This window comes from Metopolophium dirhodum, chromosome 3 (assembly GCF_019925205.1).
Source record: "Metopolophium dirhodum isolate CAU chromosome 3, ASM1992520v1, whole genome shotgun sequence".
Lineage (NCBI taxonomy): Eukaryota > Metazoa > Arthropoda > Insecta > Hemiptera > Aphididae > Metopolophium > Metopolophium dirhodum.
The window spans coordinates 29,351,033-29,372,454 of NC_083562.1; the positions used below are offsets into that span (position 1 = coordinate 29,351,033).

The window sequence follows — 21,422 nt, forward strand, 5'->3', positions numbered from 1 at the left end:
ATATATGATAATAAAAGATTTTTCATACGTAATTTAAAACATATAATTAATAATAAATGCTTACAAAAAAAATTCAGTCAATATAATATAACTAAAATCTAGTTTTAAATATTGTTCGTTGTACTCGTAGGCCAGTCAACATATAAAAGAAGATTTGGAAAAAAGCTACCAACACATTATTGTTGGTTTGGTCATTGCTATCTTCTTCAGCCTTACCTACATCCTGTTGCTCAGGTGGTTCAGTTGGATAATGGTCTGGATGTCAATGTGGGCCATCGTGGGCTTATTAGCTTTTGGTGAGTTATAGATTTGTAGTAGGTACCTATGCATTAAGATTATTACACTATACATGGTATAATAACCAATAGTTTCACTTACTCACTTTTCCGACAAACAAAAAAAAATCGATCTAACATTATTTAGAAAAATTCCTGTGTATAAGTGTATTATACTATTTATAGGTTACTGTATTATTTAAGCGTACATGATAAGTCGTCCTTTACCACGGTAAATGGAATTTTATTCTACTCAATTTAAGTTATAACAAACACAACAAACTACTATATGAAATCCCTTACATCTAAAACATGCAGTGGCGGATCCAAGGGTAGGGTAATAGGGTAAATACCCCCCCCCCCCCTTGAGCCTATTTTATAAAAAAATATTACATTGTTACTTGTGAGAAATACTAGTTCTATTCAGCGTTATGTATCGTTATAACGATTATAACGTACTCACTACCCAAAAGATTTACGATAAACTATGATGTTGAAATTACGCCTGATGAAGTCATTGACCAGTTTGCCAAAAGTAAAAATAGAAAATAGACTTAATTCTTTAAATTTGAATTCAATATTATATTTTTATTATTATTTTATTGACATATTATATACTATTGTGTACAATGTAAACGTATGTAACCTTATTCTATTCTTTATTTTAAATGTTTATTTTTGTTAGTTGGGATTTTTGCTGTACTTTATAAAATTAGTGTTGTTTTTTTCAGTATATATAGGTTGTCATTGGTACAAGTTTGTAAGAATAAATTCAAAATAATGATATTAAAAAGTATGTTATTAAGTATGAATAGACGAATAGTATTTGTTGGATACATTTTAATTACCCCCCCCCCCCCCCCCCCCAATTGATAAATTTCTGGATCCGCCCCTGAAAACATGTTTTGTATTTTTATCACTATATAGATTCTATAATTTATTTATATAAAAATATATATAGCTTTCCGTTAGTCTCGCAAAACTCAAAAACGGCTCGACCGATTTAAATAACTTCTCTTTGTTTCGTTCATAATTTTCAATGCAAGGTTTGTATGAAATAACATTTAATGAAAATCCACTGGAAAAGTAGGAAATGTGGATGGACAAAACAACAACATTGTTCAAAACACTGGACTAAGATATAATGGATTGGAAACGAGCTGCTTATCAGTGGTCACGTACAAGAGGTATATACAGGGGGGGGGGGTCAAAATGGGGACCCAGGGTTTACAACGCCATCTGTATAAAACGCGGACTAAGATGTAGCCAGATAAAACCACCGGTAGAGCTGAAAAGATGGGGTAAGAAACCTTTTGGCGGCCGTCCCTCGACCCCCGCCGATCATGTCGTTTCCAGTCCACTATATCTTAATCCGTGGTCAAAACTATAATATAACATAGTAAAAATGGTATTCCCGAGGCTATAATTATTCGATTTATTTAAGAGTATACCGCCGCGGAAAAGGGTCACTGTTTTTAAGTAATACTTTAAGCGTATTGCAAATAGCGTTCCGGACAGTTCTTTTTAATTTGCAAATTGTAACACATCCGTTGTTTTGTACTTCAGGTAGTTACGAATCGTATGTGAAATACGTGTCATTCGGCGACTCCGATACCGATACTTCGCTGAACGAAGACGGAGAGCCGACCGACATTGCGACGGGCGGCGGCCGACAGAGCTGGACCAACTACGCAAACTCCAAACTAAACAAAAAGTCCACCTGGTTGGTGTTCACTGTCGTGTCAACCGTCGCGCTGGTCGCGTTACTGTTGATGATCGTGTTCTTGCGCAAACGGATACGGCTGTCCATAGCGCTTATCGTGGAAGGAAGTCGGTGAGACGATGATTTAATAATTATAATATATCTATGTAATGTATATGTAACGAATAGTAACGAATAGTAATAATATTATAGCGTTTTACCTACTCATAATTGTCCGTATAACTGAACCTGTTACCAGTCATGACGGCATGAGCAATGAAATTCCCGTTCGAATATACCCCTGCAGTTTAATAAAATCTATCGGTTTAAAAAAAAAATATAATACCATTATTTCATTCTTAGAGCGATACTCGAGATAAAAACATCACTGGCGTTCCCGGTGTTCCAGTGGCTGTTGTACTTGGTGGTGCTGATTTGGTTTTTCATCGTTGCCATTTATCTGTCGTCCATGAAACTGTACGTGTTCAAAGTCAAAGGCCTCGCCAACGACCACGACTGTGTTTGCAACAACAGTTACTACAAGGTATTTTTATTGGCGATCTTATGTACCGTGCTCCTACATAATCTATTATATTATTATATACCACAGCTGATCGTTAGTTTACGTAAAAAAAAAAATAATATATAGGTACTCGCATTACTGCACTAAAAAATATCATTATACAAGTACATAATATATAGGCAGTATATATTAAACGGTCGACAGAACCGACTCAGGCGGATCAACGTGCTAAAGCAAATTTCGATCTCAGTTCGCTCCCGGTTGCTTCCGACCCAGCCTTCACCCACCGCTATCGATTTTGTTGTTTCCTTAGTGTCAAATAAATAATAAACGATTTTATATACGTATATGCACTATGCAGTATAGTACATTGCACAGTATTGTATAGACACGTTTCAAACACCCGACCTATCATAACCATCCGTTTAGTTATTAAGATATTCACTGCTCACACATTTTAGTATTATTCATATTATAGTATTGACCTCGTACAGTTTTTAAATTAATAATTTAACTAACATTTACAAGGACGGTGACTGGTGTACAGAGTCCAAATGGGAACGGTACTGCAGCGCCTTAGGCCAGAACAATACCATGTGCAGACTGGCCAAATGCGCGTACGACCACAGTGTGTCGCAGGACTTCATCACCGGACTTCAGCTGTTCAACGTGTTCGGGATGTTGTGGCTGATGAACTTTGTGTCCGCCTTCTCTCAAATGGTGCTGGCCATCACGTTCACCTCGTGGTACTGGACGTTCCACAAGAAGGACGTGCCGTTCTTCTCGCTTACGAGTTCCTTCTACAAGACAATCAGGTACGTACCATTCACAATAATTCACCTCCTCCCACGATCACTGGTAGGTACGTTTGACACATAAATTAGATCGAAGGAAGGGATTGGTGTTATACTATTATCTAGAAGTTTTGATAAATGGAATGGAATTGCAGCTTATACCTATCCATTCTCTTCCCCCTTAAAAAATGTATTTCACATAATCGCTGCAACTACTAAAGATATATATATAATATATATATATATATTTAATATATTACGTGACCTATATGACTAATATTTACTGCATAATAATATACGCAAATATTATACGCAGTTATTGGTTAAACTACCTAAGGTTCGGTTAGGTCTTCGAATTATTTTTATATTTATATTTTAGATTTATTTGTCTAATAATATAGAATTGAAAATTTAGACTTTAGACATTATAAAAATACAATTTTTGATACTTTGAATATTTGTTTATTGTTAAATTGTCAACAATAAGCAAGATATTGTATTATATTTAAGTATACTCATCTCCTGCTTGCTTGCGTTGTTACCTAGATATCACCTGGGAACGGTCGCTTATGGGTCTCTGATCATCGCCATCTGCAACTTTATACGCGTGATACTCGAGTGGGTGGAAACCAAGCTGAAGAAGTACGACAATTCGTTCACCCGAGCCATATTCACGTGTATGCGATGCTTCTTTTGGCTGCTGAACAAGTTCTTGCGGTTCGTCAACCGGAACGCGTACATCATGTGTGCTATGTACGGGAAGAACTTTTGCACTTCAGCCAAACAGGCATTCGACCTTTTGTTGAGGAACGTGTTGCGCCTAGTGGTCCTGGACAGGGTAATATTTTAATATTAAACTATGATTATTATTATAAATGGGAGAATATGGTAATCATATATTATATTATATAAACTTGTATGTATTATATTGCCAAAGTTTTATCATAATGTTTAAAATCTATGTTTTTGAGATGCATATCGAGATGAGTTTATGTTCCTGCAAGAGTTTAAAAATAGATAATAAAGTATGTTATTATAAATCTTATGAGGCGTTATAATGAAATAAAATATTCTTTTGATTGGTTTTATTCTTGCGTGATGCTATTAATAATTTGAATAATATTTTTAGTTTTGTTTTAAGTTTTGTTTTGTTTTGTTTTAAGAAACATAAATATATATGTTTTCAATTTGATCAGATTTGTTTCGTATAGGATTCAATAATTACAAATATTTCAATACTATATACGTTCTATTTAAAATGAGTAGGACACTTCTTCATTTGATGAGGTAAAACCATCGTATGAGCGCTTCGCAAAATGTATTCGTTTTCAAGCTTATAGTTACTTCCAACGAAATTTGTAGACATAATTTATTTGTTTATATTATTATTATATATATATTATTAACTTTTCATGCGTTGACACTTTCCCATAAAACCACTTACAAACTGATATGTAAAAAATAATTTAAAATTCAGTTCCGTCATTCTACATAATATGAAATGATCATTATAATTATATATATTAGGCAGGTGTTATTCTTAAAAGAAGTCATAGAAAAATGTTATTATTATTATAAAATTGGATTAAAATTATCGGACAAAATGTATATAACTTGTGATGACATAATGTAAACGATTTCACGTCACGAGACCCCACAATCCATCCATCATAAATACAGTCTCGCAGAAGATGCGTAAAAGTATTTTTAAACATTATACAATGTTGGAATAATCAATAAGTTTGGTACCTGTTATAATTGTATGTATTGTTTCAGGTGACCGATTTCATATTTTTCGTGGGCAAGGTCGTCATCATGGGTGCCACAATCGCGGCATTTTACTTCGAGTTCTACGAACCGATAGAGCCAATCAAAAAGTTCGAGTTTTTCAATCAGCCCGTCCTCAATCACAAGTGGTTGCCGATGTTCATCGTGGCCGCCGGCTCCTGGGTGATATCTTCCACGTTCTTCCACGTGTACTCCATCGCTGTCGACACACTGTTCCTATGCTTTTGTGAGTACATATTGATATGCATATTATAAACCTAACCTATAGTTGGAAACTGAAAATGTCCGTAAACAGCTCAAAATAAGTCAAAATGTTATGGTGTATAGAAAATGCTTATATAAACATTCAGTCAAAATTTCATGTACCTACGATCATTTGTTTTAGAGTTGCACCAAAAACCAAAATTGATTTTCTCAAAAACAGATTTTGTGTAAAAATTCCCGTTTTTCCTTAATTTTTCTTTTGTTTTTCACGTCGCTTTTGAAAACTACTGGGAAATTTTTACTTTTGACCCCCAAAAGTACTAACTAGATTCACTTTCCTATCAGAAAAGTTACTGTTGAAGAAAATTCAAGCACTTTTACTGTCCTAAAAGGTGTTGACAGACACGAAAATAAAAAAAAATTTTTTAAAAAAAACACACATCATTGTAAAATCAATACATTCATCGCTTCGCTCAGAATCTAAAAGTTAGTTTATTTCATGTTGAACACTCAACAGATTACAACAATCTGTGCATTGTACATAATCTATAAAATATAAATAAAAGGCAATATGTGTGTCCGTGTGTGTAAGAAAGTCATAGCCAAGTCTATCGCACTCGCATGGTTCTAAAATTTGTTACAATAAGATGACCCTGATATATCTGGATGTGAATCTTGAAAACAATTTTTTCAATTTTGCATTTTAAAGAGGGGCATACCGCACAGGGATTTGTTGGCTCACGAAAACTAATATTTTTTTGTATAAGGTTGCCACTGGCTACAGAAAACTAAATAGTTATTATAACTATTATATCAGTTATTATTGGATATCATTTTAAATCTGTATTTTATATTCGGTCAAAGCCACCCAAATCGATGTGTTGAAATAAATGTGGTTTACATTAATTCACGGAGTTTAAGACAGTGTAAATCAACAGGCATTTAATTTGACACTGGTGTAGTAATGCCGTGCAATATCAGACTCATTAGTATTATACAATATTATAATGTGTATACTCATCTTCATCTTTGGTCATATATTTATTATGTTTCAGTGGAAGACTCCGAACGAAACGACGGATCAGGTGATCGTCCTTACTTCATGTCGCGGAAGCTGATGAACGTCCTGGGAACGAGGAACGTGCTGTAATTTCCAATGCGTCGACAAAGCGACATGATTTAAATATTTTTAATACGTCATATTATATTATATTGTACATGCGATAATATTATACATAAACGATAAACCTATATATATTGGTGCTGCCCACCGCCGACACCACCACGTGTGTTCGTGAAAATATATATACAATGAATATTCACCAAATATAATAATAATATAATATTCTATAGCTACGTATAATAATAATAATATGTTGTATACCGGTTCCTCCTCACCCTCCCCCACCATGATGTTATAATTGTAAACGACTATTTTATTCATTAATTTGTGTATGTAATTGTAATATAATAATAAATAATAATAAACTATACAGGATTATTTTATACCGTGAACCAGGCTGTAATATACCTCAAGAAACACAACATTTTTTTTTAATATTCAACAACCTACAATTTTACATTTTTCTATAATTATTATATTATCAGTTATATTCTGTTGTTGAGATTAAAAAAAACTTGTATTTTCTAACATATTGCCAGGCGGCTCATGATATAAAACCACCCTGTCTAGGTAGCGTATTGCTTATCACATTGTTATACCGTAAATAATTTTAATTTTATACCACACATAACATATTGGCCTATGAGGTGATAATATTATATCGTATTCATGCTTAACCTCAGTCGTGGTACAACTCGAAAATAATTTCGGGGGAAAAGGGGTCCCAAAACGATAATTCGTCACGAATGTAGTGATTATATTTAACCTACCTACCAATTTAACTATTATTAAATCATTTATATATATATAATAATCCCCCAACCCATCCAGTGGTGGGAACACTATGCGCATACCTAGGTACAACTGAAGTAGTAGGTATAGTGGTAATGTGGTATATAATATATTATTGTAGTTTCTCCGACAGCAGTCATTAAAGGCCGCAGATTTCAATACAAAATGTGAAGTTATCAGGTTAAGGACTAGTCTCTGTAGCTGATGTATACCGTTATTTACGATAACATCAACTGTATACTTACATTTTACCCGAAGTTCGATATACAGACTTAAAATTAAAATGCATAAAATATAGTATTATGTTATTGTATTACTCTATTTTTTGTATAACTTTTATACATTTTCAAATATGTTTGCTAATTTTCTAATGACATTGAAATCTGCTATACCCCCAAACCACGTGATAATAAATATTAGAATACTTTTATACGAATTATATGACGAGCTTATTTATAATATATATATATATTATTTATTATATTGTACGCGCTTGGTAATTTAAAAAAAAAATGTTTTAAGGCTGTTATTTTGTAGTGTACTATAAACTATATTATAATTATTAATTATACATTATAATTTATAAACATAATAAAAACTATATAATTAATATTATTCCTGTGTACCAATGTCAATTGTATGTATAAGTTTGAATCTATTTATACACACTTGTCATTTAACACGATATACTCAGTGTTAGTCTGGCCCACCCAGCTACCCGGTAATCACTGAGGGGCCCACGAATATTTTTTTATATTAGAGGCCCATATAGTCAAACGGGAAAATGTATATTTAAATCATTCGTGAATTGGATTCTAATCCAATCAATTTGGAAACATTGAATATTGTAATAATTGATCCTGGTTGAAGCATTCATATCTTGTATTGGTATTGTCATTGATTATATAACATGTATGATGCGAGTAAAAGTTTTAATTCCCCATTAATAATATTTTCAAACTACAACGAAATAACAAACAGCCTATAAAAAACTCAAAAAAGTTCAGATTCTTTTGAAGATTGTTTCATGTGTATAAAACTATAAAATTAAGATTTGGTGAAAATGTAAAGTAGCTACATTCATTTGATTTTAATTATAACAAAATATCAAAAATCAATTGAGTGAAATACATGGGAATATCCAATATTAAAAAAATAAAAACTTCAAATGCACATAAAAAATTAATTTGACATACCGTCACATTTTTTTTAGTTATTGGTAGAAAAACTCATGAGAAATATTGTATATATATTTGAAATCATAGATAGAGAGAGAAAAACTTTTATTTAAAAAATATAAAGCGGACTGTCTGTCCAACAGTTTGCCTATAATGACACAATATACTTATCAGACATTCTGTTATTGGTTATAATGTTGGATTAAGAAGACAATTATTACACATTTGAATATAGTATACTATAGTAGGTAAACTACTATAGTAGGTAAACAATTACATATTTAAATCTTTAAATTTAGTAATACCTAAGGTATAACTCACAAAATAATATATTAAGTATAAAATAATAGACAGTGACAGTGTACATCACATAGAGTATAACTGTCTGCGTATTATATTTAACGTGTCTTGCATTATTTCTAAACATTTGTAAGTAGTAATTTTACTTTTAGGTCTTCTTTTTGTACTCAACATATCAGTTTGGAAGCTGCACCCCTGGCACCAAAGACCAAACCATGGCCCTTTTACGTCCCAGCCCTCAATGGCCTATGCCATATTGACGTTGTAAATACGGTACTGTGTGCAAATATATGTTTCTTTTCTCCTCGTTTACTTCTTCGTTCTGGACTTTTGTTAGACATCGACTAAAAAAATATTCTGAATTTAAACAGTGTTAAGTAGTAAAGTTTGGTTCATATAATAAATGATATACCAATTAAAAATTTTTAATTATCTACGTACGTGTCCCCAACCCCCCATCCAAAGAAAATCTCGGAAATTTCTATCCAAATATTTTGTACGTCATTTGTATGAATTTGTATGACCATTTTTGGAATTTGTACGACACCAGAATTCGAGCAATATCGGAAATATGGAAGGGTGGCTGGAGACATGTGTCTCCAGCCCCCCCCCCCCCTAATATAAATAATTAAGTATTCATACATTTTATACTGCAAGATTCAAGAACGCTATTTGTATGAATTTGTATGACCATTTTCGGAATTTGTATGCGACCCCCTCCCGAGTTATAATCGAAAAACCAATTTTCCCGTGTCCCCCGCCCACCATCATCGGAATTTTCTACTTTTTCCTACGCGAAACAATTAAACGCTATTTGTATGAATTTGTATGACCATTTTTGGAATTTGTATGTGACCCCCTCCCGAGTTATAATAGAAAAACCAATTTTCCCATTTCCCCTGCCCCTCCTATTTGGAATATTCCGATAATGCGCCAAAAACTGACCCCGGGCTTCACGTCGGGAAAGTTAAAGGACACTTACTGCCAAATCAAAGAGTGCAGTGACGAGGTGGTGTCCGGCATCGTTGAGACGTTCGGTAAGACCGATCGAATTGACGTGAAAACTGTGACTTCAGGTTTTTCCACCGACGTGATTGGCACGTGCGCGTTTGGCCTGAAGCTGGATGCGATCAAGAACGACGATTCAGACTTCCGCCGGTATATCAGGACAATGTTCCAAGTCCCCACGAAGCAGTTAATCGTCCAGGTGCTGATGATGTTTTGCCCCTGGGTGATCAAGTTGTTGAAAATACAAATGCTTCCAGTGGAGGCTACCAATTTTTTCTATAAGCTGTTCAGCGACGTCTTCAAATACCGCGAAGAGCACAACGTGGTCCGTAACGATTTGACGCAGACCCTTATGTAGGCCCGTAAAGAATTGGTGTTGAAAGAGACCTCGACCGTCGAAGGTATTATTGTTAAGTTTAGGTTGATTAATGAAGTATTTAAGGCACAACAGCTTAAAATGTTACATTATTTTGATTGGTCAAAAAATAGGAAGCCTGTACTAATAGCTGTATAATCAAGTGCTTTCTAAACAGCTAAATTCTTAACAGATAAATATTATACTGAAACCATAGAACGATACTCGATATCTTTTCTCAAAAAGAGTCATAAATATGTTTTTGTTATTAAGTAACCATAACAAAGAAAACCTTACAAATAATTGGTCAAAAACAAAAATACGTGTATCCATCCCAAAAACATGTTTATGTTACAAAAAGGTTGGTAAGTACCATTCTGCTGTAAAGTATGAATCGAGTGTGCCTCGTTATTGAGTAGAATCTTTAGTTTATTGGTAATGTACTGATGTGTTAAGTTATAAAAACACCGAGTGTTCATTGTTCAAATCTACACAATAAAACAATAAATTATTACCTATACAAGTTACAACTAATACAACTTTTAAGTGTAAACGGAAAATGTTCATTGTTCGATAAAAACCGACATTATTGGTTTGTGATTTAAACTATTACAGGTTGGTAGTATATACACTTACACTATACGAAAATCTCCCTGTTCAGCCGTTTAAACTATTCAGGCCTATGATAGTTATGTCGTTTAGACAATTATTAATGATGAATAGTGGATAGTGTTAACACAACTTGGAGGCACACATTTTTTGCCTAATTTTATCATGATGTATCTACATTCTACCTCTACATGATACAATATTTTATACTCGTATAGGGAAATCTGAATCAAAATTATTTAGCCCCTCGGCTTTCATAGAGATCGTTTTATCGTTCAATAATAATTATTTCTGTCATGGTTTTTGATAACAGTAACGGAGTAGAATCTACTAGATAAACTAGTAGATACTATATTAATATAATATATGAATAACAAAAAACATTTCTTTTTTAAAATATCTATATATTATTGAATACAATATTCTTAATAGCCTGGAAATAATTTTTTTTTACAATAGTTAGGCGAGGCCATACTTACGTCACTTGCGTCTTCTGACGAACCACCACTGGTATACTTCCCAGACATCGATTTTTTATTTAAAAATATTATTATAGTATTATCATTTATCATTACAAAAATATTCTGTCTGGATTGACACCTATATGTTATAACTGTAAAGCAGATAATTTAATTACTTGAGGGATTTTTTTTTGTGTATTATGGAATTTTTCCCCGGTTTATTTTAAAATTTACTGAGAAATTTAATCTTTAAACCTCAGTACAGGTAAAATGTATTTCTATAAGTCTTCCTCAAAGTTGATTATCGGAGAATTTTTTCTACTCCTAAAAATGTTTACTGACACAAATATAAAAACAAAACACTACATATTATTGTAAAATCATTTATATCTGCTTAGAACCTGAAATATAAATATATATATTGTTTTATTGGATATAAAACTATTTTTAACATGGTAATAGTGATAAGTGATTGCTTGACGATTTTTTTCTGTTCATATCAAAAAGATACAAAAAAATGATGGGATATTTTGTCAATATATTTTATGTAATAACGAAATTTACTGACATTCAAGAAATATTTACCAACAATTTACCGATGAAAATGTGTTCAATACCAATAAAAGGATTTTAATACTTATCTAATATTATACTGCTTTAACTAACTTATAGAGGTTAGAAGTTTCAACAAGCTATAGGCACTTCCGCACGGTATAGTGTACGTACCTATTACACGTATTACAGGACAACGTTACCATAATAGAATTTATTTATATTTTATGATTATTGTATGCCTTACAATAATAATTATAAACTGTTCATTTCAGGTATTTTCTTTAATATCTTGTTTGCAGATAAAAAATATTAATGATAATTATATAATTACCAGTGTGATGTATGCACTTCCACATTGTATATTTCTTTATTTACAGAATTAGTTAAATTTGCAATATATAATATTGCTGTACAAAGACATAATATGTATATCGAATAATATAGCTTACTAGTACAATTATAATTATAATTATATTTCTATTTTATGACTGTATGCTTCAGGTACAATATAGAATATTTTAATAGTCTTATTGATTTATGATTTTTCAATATCTTATTTGCAGATAAATTCACTGGCACTGATATCATCGGAAACGCGATACTCATGTTCGCCGCTGGATCAGAAACTGTGTCGTCTATGCTTTCTTTTTGCCTGTACGAATTAGCATTTAACAAAGAAATCCAAGACAAATTACGAGCGGAGATATGTGCGATGAATGCAAAACACGACGGACAGTTAAACAACGATTACTTGATGGACCTCTATTACACTGCCATGGTTTTGGAAGGTATGACGATATTTACGAATTATATACGAGATGATCCACCAATCATATTCTCACCCCTTTATTTTCTACAACAATGCACCTATTTTAAATTTTACTATTAGGATTTTTTCAATATTACTTCAATACCTACTCGATGTTCATATTTTAAAATTCCCGCAATAAAGGAGCTTCTAATACGAAACACAGACGCTATTGTTTAATTGTAACGCTACAGGACGATAACTAACCTTAAGTACTTACCTAATACAAAATTTCTCAAGAATTTGAAAATATGGTCCTTAAATTATATATTTAAAAATTCCGTATAATCAGAATTTGATTAAAAACATTATTTAAGGCAAAAATGACGGTGAGCATTTCGTTGACGAATCTCCCTGTGTACTATCATTCAATTATATTCACCTAGGATTTAAGTTATTAATTCCAGTAATTTTATTATATCAATTAGTGAAATATATTTCATGTTTATTAAAATTTCCGTGCTTAGAGCAATCCATAATCTTTACATATTATACTTAAATAAATATATTATTATATATTTAATGCAATTATTAAGTTGTTCTCGTCAAAACTATATCAGTATAATATCAGTTTACATTATTTTGTCTTTAATTAATTTTGCAAAATTAAATTAAAACTAATAAAAAATATTTGTGTGAACTATATATATTAATATAATGTACGGTTTATTTTAAATTTCAATTGGTAATTTATCGTATTTCAGAGACTGGTCGCAAGTACACCATTGCTTTTAGCTTAATGAAAGAGGCGACAAAAACTTACACCCTACCCGACAAATTACTTGTTATTGAAAAAGGACAAAAAATCTTTATACCTATGTTTAGCATACATCGGGATCCAAAATATTATCCTGATCCGTTGAAATTTGATCCGGAACGGTTTTCTGTGGAACAAAAATCTCAACGACCTAATGGCACTTACATGCCGTTTGGCGACGGACCTCGACTGTGCATAGGTAATGTTATTATTTATAATTTTATCGTATTTAAATATTATTTTTACTATTTCTCACATCGATGAACAATACGTGTGTAATTTATTGATCAATTGAATGAACAATTTTGATATTATATTATATATAGGTAAACGGTTTGCTGAATCAGAAATGAAATTGGCCTTGTCAAATGTATTGTCAAAATTCGAAGTCTCACCGTGTGAACAAACCGAAGTTCCTCTCGAACTTTTAGTTGCATCATCCAGTTTAATATCACCGAAAAACGGTGTTGTGTTAAAATTTAGACCAATCATTGCGCATTAATAATGAAAATAATAATGAATTATTTGTAAACTTGCAATCCCATAATAATGTTTTGACGCTCATTTGTTATTGTGTTAATATGGTGTTAAGTGATAATTTGTATTATTTAAGAACAACTTGAAAGTTACAGTTTTTTACTTTTTTTAAAAAACCTACTGATTACTGTTGTTATTTGGTAGAATCATAAAAATCATACTCATACATCGTGTCGTAGTATGTTTGATAGTGCTTTCAAGAGTTTCAACTATATATTATTAGCTAATCCTGCGACGCGTTGCCCGTGACATATTAAATGCCAGTTGATTAGAAGGTTCAAGAAGGTTTAATGTACCTAAACTGCACAGATTTTCAACATAGTTATATGGATTGTTTTGATCGAATATAAAATTCGGGTCTAAAATTATATAATCTAATCATAATAATTTATAACTATTTTATTTTCTATAATCAATGGCAACAATATATAAATCAAAAAACGATAGATTCTCGTGCGTCAACTATATTCGACATTGTTGTGTTTAAAAGTAAAAAGTAGCCTATGAAATTATACGGACTTTGCTGAATCTATTTTATTAAAATATCGGTCATAAACTATGGATTTATTTGCATAACGGTCATCCTTTTTAGGCTTTTGATTCAGCATAGTATAGATATATTTATTACCTATAGCTGATCCTGCACGGTGTTGCCAGTGAAAAATTAAATAACGCCAATGGATTTACCTTGTCTTAAACTCCGTGAAATGTAAACAGTACATTTTTAAACACATTGATTTGGATTATTTAGACCAAAATATTATAAAATGCAAGTAAAAAATTATATTAACTAGGTATTTATTTGTTTTCCATGAGCCAATAAATCCCTGTATGAGTCCCTCTTTAAAATTCAAAGATACACACTATGTGACATAGGGTACCTATCTACCACATTTCAGAACCACGACACCATAATGACTGTAGATCGGTTACACAACTGTTACTCACACACCCACATGCAATCATTGTCTTTTATTAATATAGATTGATAGAATGTTTTTCTTCAATTTTCATTTCATTTTTTTATGTTGGTATAGACTTATAAGTTTATATATTTTGATAGACCATACCAGCTATAATTATTGTAATATAATATGTATTTTAATATATTATCAAACATTTTTAGGGGGGCACAAATTATAAAGAGTTCCCGTTAATACTACAGTATATCTATTAACAATAATTTCAAATGTATATTTATGTACTATGCCTATATTTTTAATATTTTTGTGAAACAATAACAGTTAATACTTAATTGTGAATTCCGCATAATTTTCTGGCCAGTAAATTGTATTTATTTAAATTACTGCTAGTTCAGACTTCTGGACGACGTGGTATTCACGTATCCCCTATCTCAATTACACCCTAATCAATAATGGCATTATAATTATTTTTATTCAGTTAAGTTGGAACTTTTTAATTTTGACTGATTTGAACTAGAGTTAGACTAGCTCTAAACAGGAAGACTTAGATCGTTGATTTCTTGTTAAGTAGTTTTGTTTTTTTTTTTTAAATACTACATGTACTATGGACGTAAGTCTTAGTGGATAGCTATACCTATTTAGTATACATTTTTTGTATCGTGTGTTGGCCACAAACACAATATAAACAAACGTACACTAACAAGTTATTCATACTTATTATTATAATACATAATAGATATGCTGGCTCAATAGCTAGTGTTCTGCCTAGTTATTAATTTTCTTACTAATGTTATTACTGTTTTAATTTTATTCAAAATGCATTAATTTGTATAATATAATACATCAGTTTTTACTTTCGTTAATTATATTTATATTTTTTTGATTACTGTTAACATTTTCATTTTTTAAAAGTTTTCCTGTATTCCTTTTATCTTTTTTAATTTTCTTTTAGTTTGTTGAGTATAAGTTCTTTTTATTTTCATCATAAAACAATTACACTTTTTAGATTTATAGACGCACGCACATCAACAATGAATGCAATTATTATCGAAGGATTATATCTCTCAGTCTGAAGACTGAAATATTTTTATGTATCTACAATATTTTATCACCCGTCAAGCTTTTTAGAAAAGTTATTAAGTCCAAGTGATGATAAGGAATTATTTTTATATAGGTCTTAGTCGGCGCTTAAATAAGCTAAACTATAGATGCCGAAAACCAAGTAAGATTATTTTATGTATTAAGTATTTTGTAAAATATATTTATTGATTATTGTCGTCCCCTCACCATTTTATCTCCACACCAAACACATCAGGTCTATTGCCGGCCGGCGTCACACACACAAAATAAACACATTGTTCCAGGACCGTAAAAAAATGTTTATGAATGAGTTTCACGATATTTAAAACAAGTTGAATAAAGAGGTGAGGTCCAATAGGAATAGTGAGTGGTAGGAGACTTAGAAATAGGATTTTGGTAATCTCTAAATTATAATAAATAAATAATAATATATATAATAAAAATATGATAAATATAATAATAGTAATAATAATATAGTTGTAGTTATAATATTAGGACAGTGTTGAATTTTAAATAAGGATCCGGGGATATCATCCTAATAATATAAAACTGCTGTATTTTTACTCCTCTTGGCCTTAAAATGCTAAGGGACAAATATAAATCCCTCGGCACCAGCAGCCTAGCTCGCCTTTCCGGGGCTGGAACACATTAAAATTCAACGCTATAGCAGTCCGAAAATGTGCAAATGCCGTGTTGCGACAAAATTAAAAATTTGAAATTAAAACCTATTCAACGTTAAATTCGATATTTGTTTATTTATATTAAAATAATATGTCTTATCGGTGTGTAAATAACGAAAAATGTTATACAAGAGTAGTGAAGTTTTCGTTGTGTACCGATCTATGTAAATTAAAATATTATTGTAGTCGATTGGCATTCGCGTGTTCTCGCTTGCGATGTGGATTAGGCCTACAGGGGACACCACAATAAAAAAAACGCGCCATGTGTAATACCTCATGCATATAAACAACATGGACGATGTGATTGATTGTTTTTCATTGCCAATGTTGTTTAACAAGCACATAGGTGGTGTGGAAACTTATGCGACGCTGCTGCAGTCATCCTATAGATAGGTACATCGAGTATATTGCAGTAATATAGATAGGTAACACAAATATACAAATAAGATAAAACGCCTGTACAACATAAGACCGTGGTAGAGATTAGAGAAATATATTTTTGGAGCTATACAGATCACAGGTGGTTTAAGTGCAAATTTACGAAACCTCGGTGTTTGGACGCTATTCCCTTCATGACAAAATCACATTTTTTTTAGCTATTTATAGCCATAAGAAATTTTTTTTAACTTTATTTTCAATAAATCATAGCGAATAAGTAATTTTTCGTTTGATCAAAAAACTTGAAAATGTAAAACAAAGTTCCACATATAAGTTGTTAATAATGTAATTTAAAAAAATTTGAGCGTAAATCCACAATATTTTTTTAGGAATTTTTAAATTCATAATAATCGCGAGAGTTGGTAAATTATTTTTCGTTTAGAAATTCATTAACATTTTTTTTTCTTAGCTAACGTTAAGTAATTTAATAGAAAATTCCCCACAAGATTTACCACATTTAACAAAAAAAAAATGAAATGGTGTCAATTTCTCTTGTCTTTTTTTTTAAATATTAAATTTAATTATTTATACAATTATGGCTGACACCACGTCTCCGCTCAGAATTGTTTTCCGTAAAGAAGTAACTTATATTTTAACTAAAATAAAAAATAATTTTTTTGCCATACACTAAAAACAGTTAAATTTTCTTTTTAAGTTGGTTTGGGGCGTTGGGGCGCATTATAAATTAATGGACCAGGAGCCCAATTATGAACCAGGAATACACTGGATGTATCGTAATCAAAGCCAGGTTATAGAGAATAGAAGTATCTAACCTATTCACGCTAAAAACCTTTCATCCTTTTTAAAGTAATACTTAATTACATATTTCTTACAATTTAATAATCTTCATAAACGATTATAACTGTAATGTATAACAAAAAATATTAACATTTTGAGATTAAAACAAATTATTCGTAAACATTTTACAATCAAAAAATTTTGTAATGTTTTGCAAAACAAGTCTATCAATAATACTATTGTTTGTTCACATCACCTGATACATTGCTGTTATATTTGATTACTTACTAATCAGTGACATCATAACGCATCAACAAGCTGATGGGAACGGAAATATTTAGCAATAGTTATGTAATTAAATATTTCGCAGGAAACCGTTTATAAAAACAAATGAATGGACTAATGCATAATATATTATGAAGTGCCTGTTGAAACTCAAACACAAGTTGGTTGTGAATTATTTAATTATATTATGTTAACTTATTGATAATAATGTTTTTTATTTTATTTCAAATATAGGTATATTGTACATTATGTTTAAATATAATATTCTTGCGGAGGTTATTAAATAACTGATAAACATAATTTTACTCAGAACAAAACATCAGTTATTGTTTATTGACTAAAATATAACATAATATTATGAACGGTTGATGAATTGGGACGGTGTGTTTGTGTGTTAAGTGCTCACGAATCGTAACGCCGTATAGGACATATATATGACCTTGTTTTGTTGACCATATTATGAAATCGCCAACGTATCCCTTCCAAGCCATCCATGCGCTAAACTAAGCCTACATGATCACCAAAAAAAGAAGAAATGGTAAAACAGATAGGTAATGATAAAATAAACAAAATATGCGTACCTACGGTACCAGCGCGTGTTCCAGTGCAGTACACGTTTTCAATTTCAAGTCTATGGTTGTCACAATTGTTTTAGATAATCGTTAAAGTATCAAAACTACTAAACATTTAAAAAAATTGATCATGTTTTCGTTTCTAACCAACTTGTTGCTCGACAATGTCACCTACCTTAGCGTCATGGCCGTTGTCCTGGGCTCCTACTATTATTCAACTTGGACGTATGGTAAATGGCGAAAATTGAACATACCGTACATACCACCAGTGCCACTGTTTGGCAACATGTTTAAAATAATGATGAGGATCGAACATCCGATTGACATGTCCGAGAGGATGTACTATCGATTTCCGAATGTAAAATGGTTCGGGATTTACCAGATGAGGGAGCCAATACTGCTAGTCCGCGACCCGGAGCTGATCCACACGATACTGGTCAAGGACTTCTCGTACTTCACGGACCATGGTATTGACGTGGACCCATCCATGTCCGTGCTGGCCAATAGTCTGTTCTTCTACAACGGCCGGAGATGGAAGACTATGCGCCAAAAGCTCAGCCCGGGCTTCACATCCGGAAAATTGAAGGACACATATTGTCAAATCAACGAGTGTAGTGACGAGATGGTGTCGGGCATCGTTGATACGCTCGAGAAAACTGACCGACTGGACGTGAAAATGGTGACCGCTGGTTTTTCCACGGACGTGATCGGCACGTGCGCGTTTGGCATGAAGCTGGACGCGATCAAGAACGACGATTCAGACTTCCGCCGGTACATCAAGTTAATGTTCGAAGCCACCACGAAGCAGTTGATCATACAGGTGTTGATGATGATCTGCCCCTGGGTGATTAAGCTGCTGAAAATCCGATTGTTGCCAGTGGAAGCTACCGATTTTTTCTATAATGTGTTCAGCGACGTCTTCGAGTACCGCGAAGAGCACAACGTGGTCCGTAACGATTTGACGCAGACCCTTATGCAGGCCCGTAAAGAATTGGTGTTGAAAGAGAACTCGACCGGTGAAGGTATAATATTATTGTTGAGACGAGGATAATGAATGAAGTATTTATGGCACAACAGTTTAAAATGTTCGTTATTTTGTCTGGCCGAAGATATAAGAAGTACATGCTGTAATGTGAATGAACATAATATGGTAGCTAAATTATGAACAGATATTTTAATTAATATCATAGTGAAAAAAGAGGGTAAGTGGGTGTCACTCGCTGTTGAGTAGGTTACAAGTGGGTCACTGTTGTAACGGACGGTGCTAGGTTTGAATTTAATTAATATTGTATACGAAAAACGACTCTGAGCGGAGACGGTTTGTCGGCCAAGGATATTTTATAATATATTTATTTTGTTATATGATTAATACTGTTTCCACCGCCAGTCGCCCCACACAATAATAGCTATTAACTATATACCTAATAACTAATAAGTGTAAGTATATAGTATCGGTCGCGGAAGAACATCTGGTCACGCACACTTATAAAATAATCACTTTTGTATTGTATTATTTCCGTTGTAATTATTGTTATTGAATGTGCTTGTGAGGTATATAACAATTAACATATGTAAACCAGTGCGTTATCACAGGCGCCGTTAAATTGTTGCGCATCGTACGTTGTCCCGACGTGTACCAAATTATTATATTATTTTTCACTCGAATAGTAAAGGTGTTTTTTACTTATATATTTCGCTATAGTTGTGAGCCACAGGGGCAAGTCATTATGTCTACGTTTGAGTGTCCGCAAATCGCCACACATTATTATCGCCATATTATCATAATATATTGTACACCTTTGTGATTCGTGTGTTCGCGAATCCTCACATCGTGTATCATATTTTATAATATTACAGCGTACTCTCGGTAACTCGAAGCTCACGGGAATATAACAAAATTCGAATCACAAAAAATGTCTCAGTTATCGTTTTCTTAATGTGTTATTATTATTAGAAGAGGAATTTTATTTGTTCGAGATGTCGAGAATTTCGAGTTACCGAGAGTACACTGTATTTACTATATTCTCACAGGCGCCAATCGCCTTTTTTGTATTATATTATTATATTTATATAGTGTGGTCGCAAATCACCGCATTTGTACAATTGTTGTTATGATTATGTTGTGAATTGTCGTTATTTTGTGCAAGTAAAAACTATAGCACAGGTCCCGGTATAGCAGCTGGCCAGAAGTGCACCGACTGAAATCACGTGAGTTTTTATTATTGTTTTTACTATGTATTATACAATATTACACATATTTAGTTGTTGGGTCAAAAGGGCCGTGGATATTTCATAATTATTATTATTTTTTTTTGTGCCAGAAAGGCCGCATATTGCTTGTATATTATAATATTTGTATACGAGTTAACAGCTCCAATAGCTGCTCTATATTATAATTTATTCTGATTGTTCATGATGAGGGCCGGACATTTATAATTATTATTGAATTGTATACCTTTGTGTTGCTGTGATTTATTCCTATATTCTGTACCATCAATTATTATTCGAATAGGGCATTTAATCACATACCAGAAACCGTGTTACCGTTTTTTATTATTAGTTTTAATTGTATACACACCCACACACATACACACACTTACACACAAATACGCATATTGCACAATAACACGCACTACATAGCCCAACAGTGATAATATTGCCCGGTGAGCCCGACTGGCTACTGTTCGAGCTATTGTCAATTTTTTTAAGTCCATCTCTTAATTTATGACGTGTACCTATAAGTAATCGACAATCGAAGTAGTATCGTCATTATCTTAACTAATATATCGTACGTCGTATTATATCGATAAATGTATTAGATAATATAAAAGTCCAATACTTCATATAACAACATATTAGTATAGCAATAATAAATTAAATAGACATTATAATAGATTATGGCGAAAAAATATTTGTACAAAAGTACTAATTATATAT

The 21,422-nt window shown here is 32.2% G+C and overlaps 1 protein-coding gene across 1 annotated transcript in view; it reads left to right on the top strand.

The window, feature by feature from the left end:
• LOC132940615 (uncharacterized) overlaps positions 1 to 21,422 on the top strand; it is a 37,339-nt gene that overhangs the window by 13,576 nt on the left and 2,341 nt on the right. The window contains 12 exon segments of the mRNA XM_061008336.1: positions 131 to 296; positions 1,842 to 2,109; positions 2,341 to 2,521; positions 3,029 to 3,315; positions 3,841 to 4,132; positions 5,071 to 5,308; positions 6,342 to 6,432; positions 9,556 to 10,088; positions 12,231 to 12,455; positions 13,180 to 13,431; positions 13,559 to 13,727; positions 18,666 to 19,507. Coding sequence (XP_060864319.1) covers positions 131 to 296; positions 1,842 to 2,109; positions 2,341 to 2,521; positions 3,029 to 3,315; positions 3,841 to 4,132; positions 5,071 to 5,308; positions 6,342 to 6,432; positions 9,556 to 10,088; positions 12,231 to 12,455; positions 13,180 to 13,431; positions 13,559 to 13,727; positions 18,666 to 19,507 — 3,544 coding nt within the window.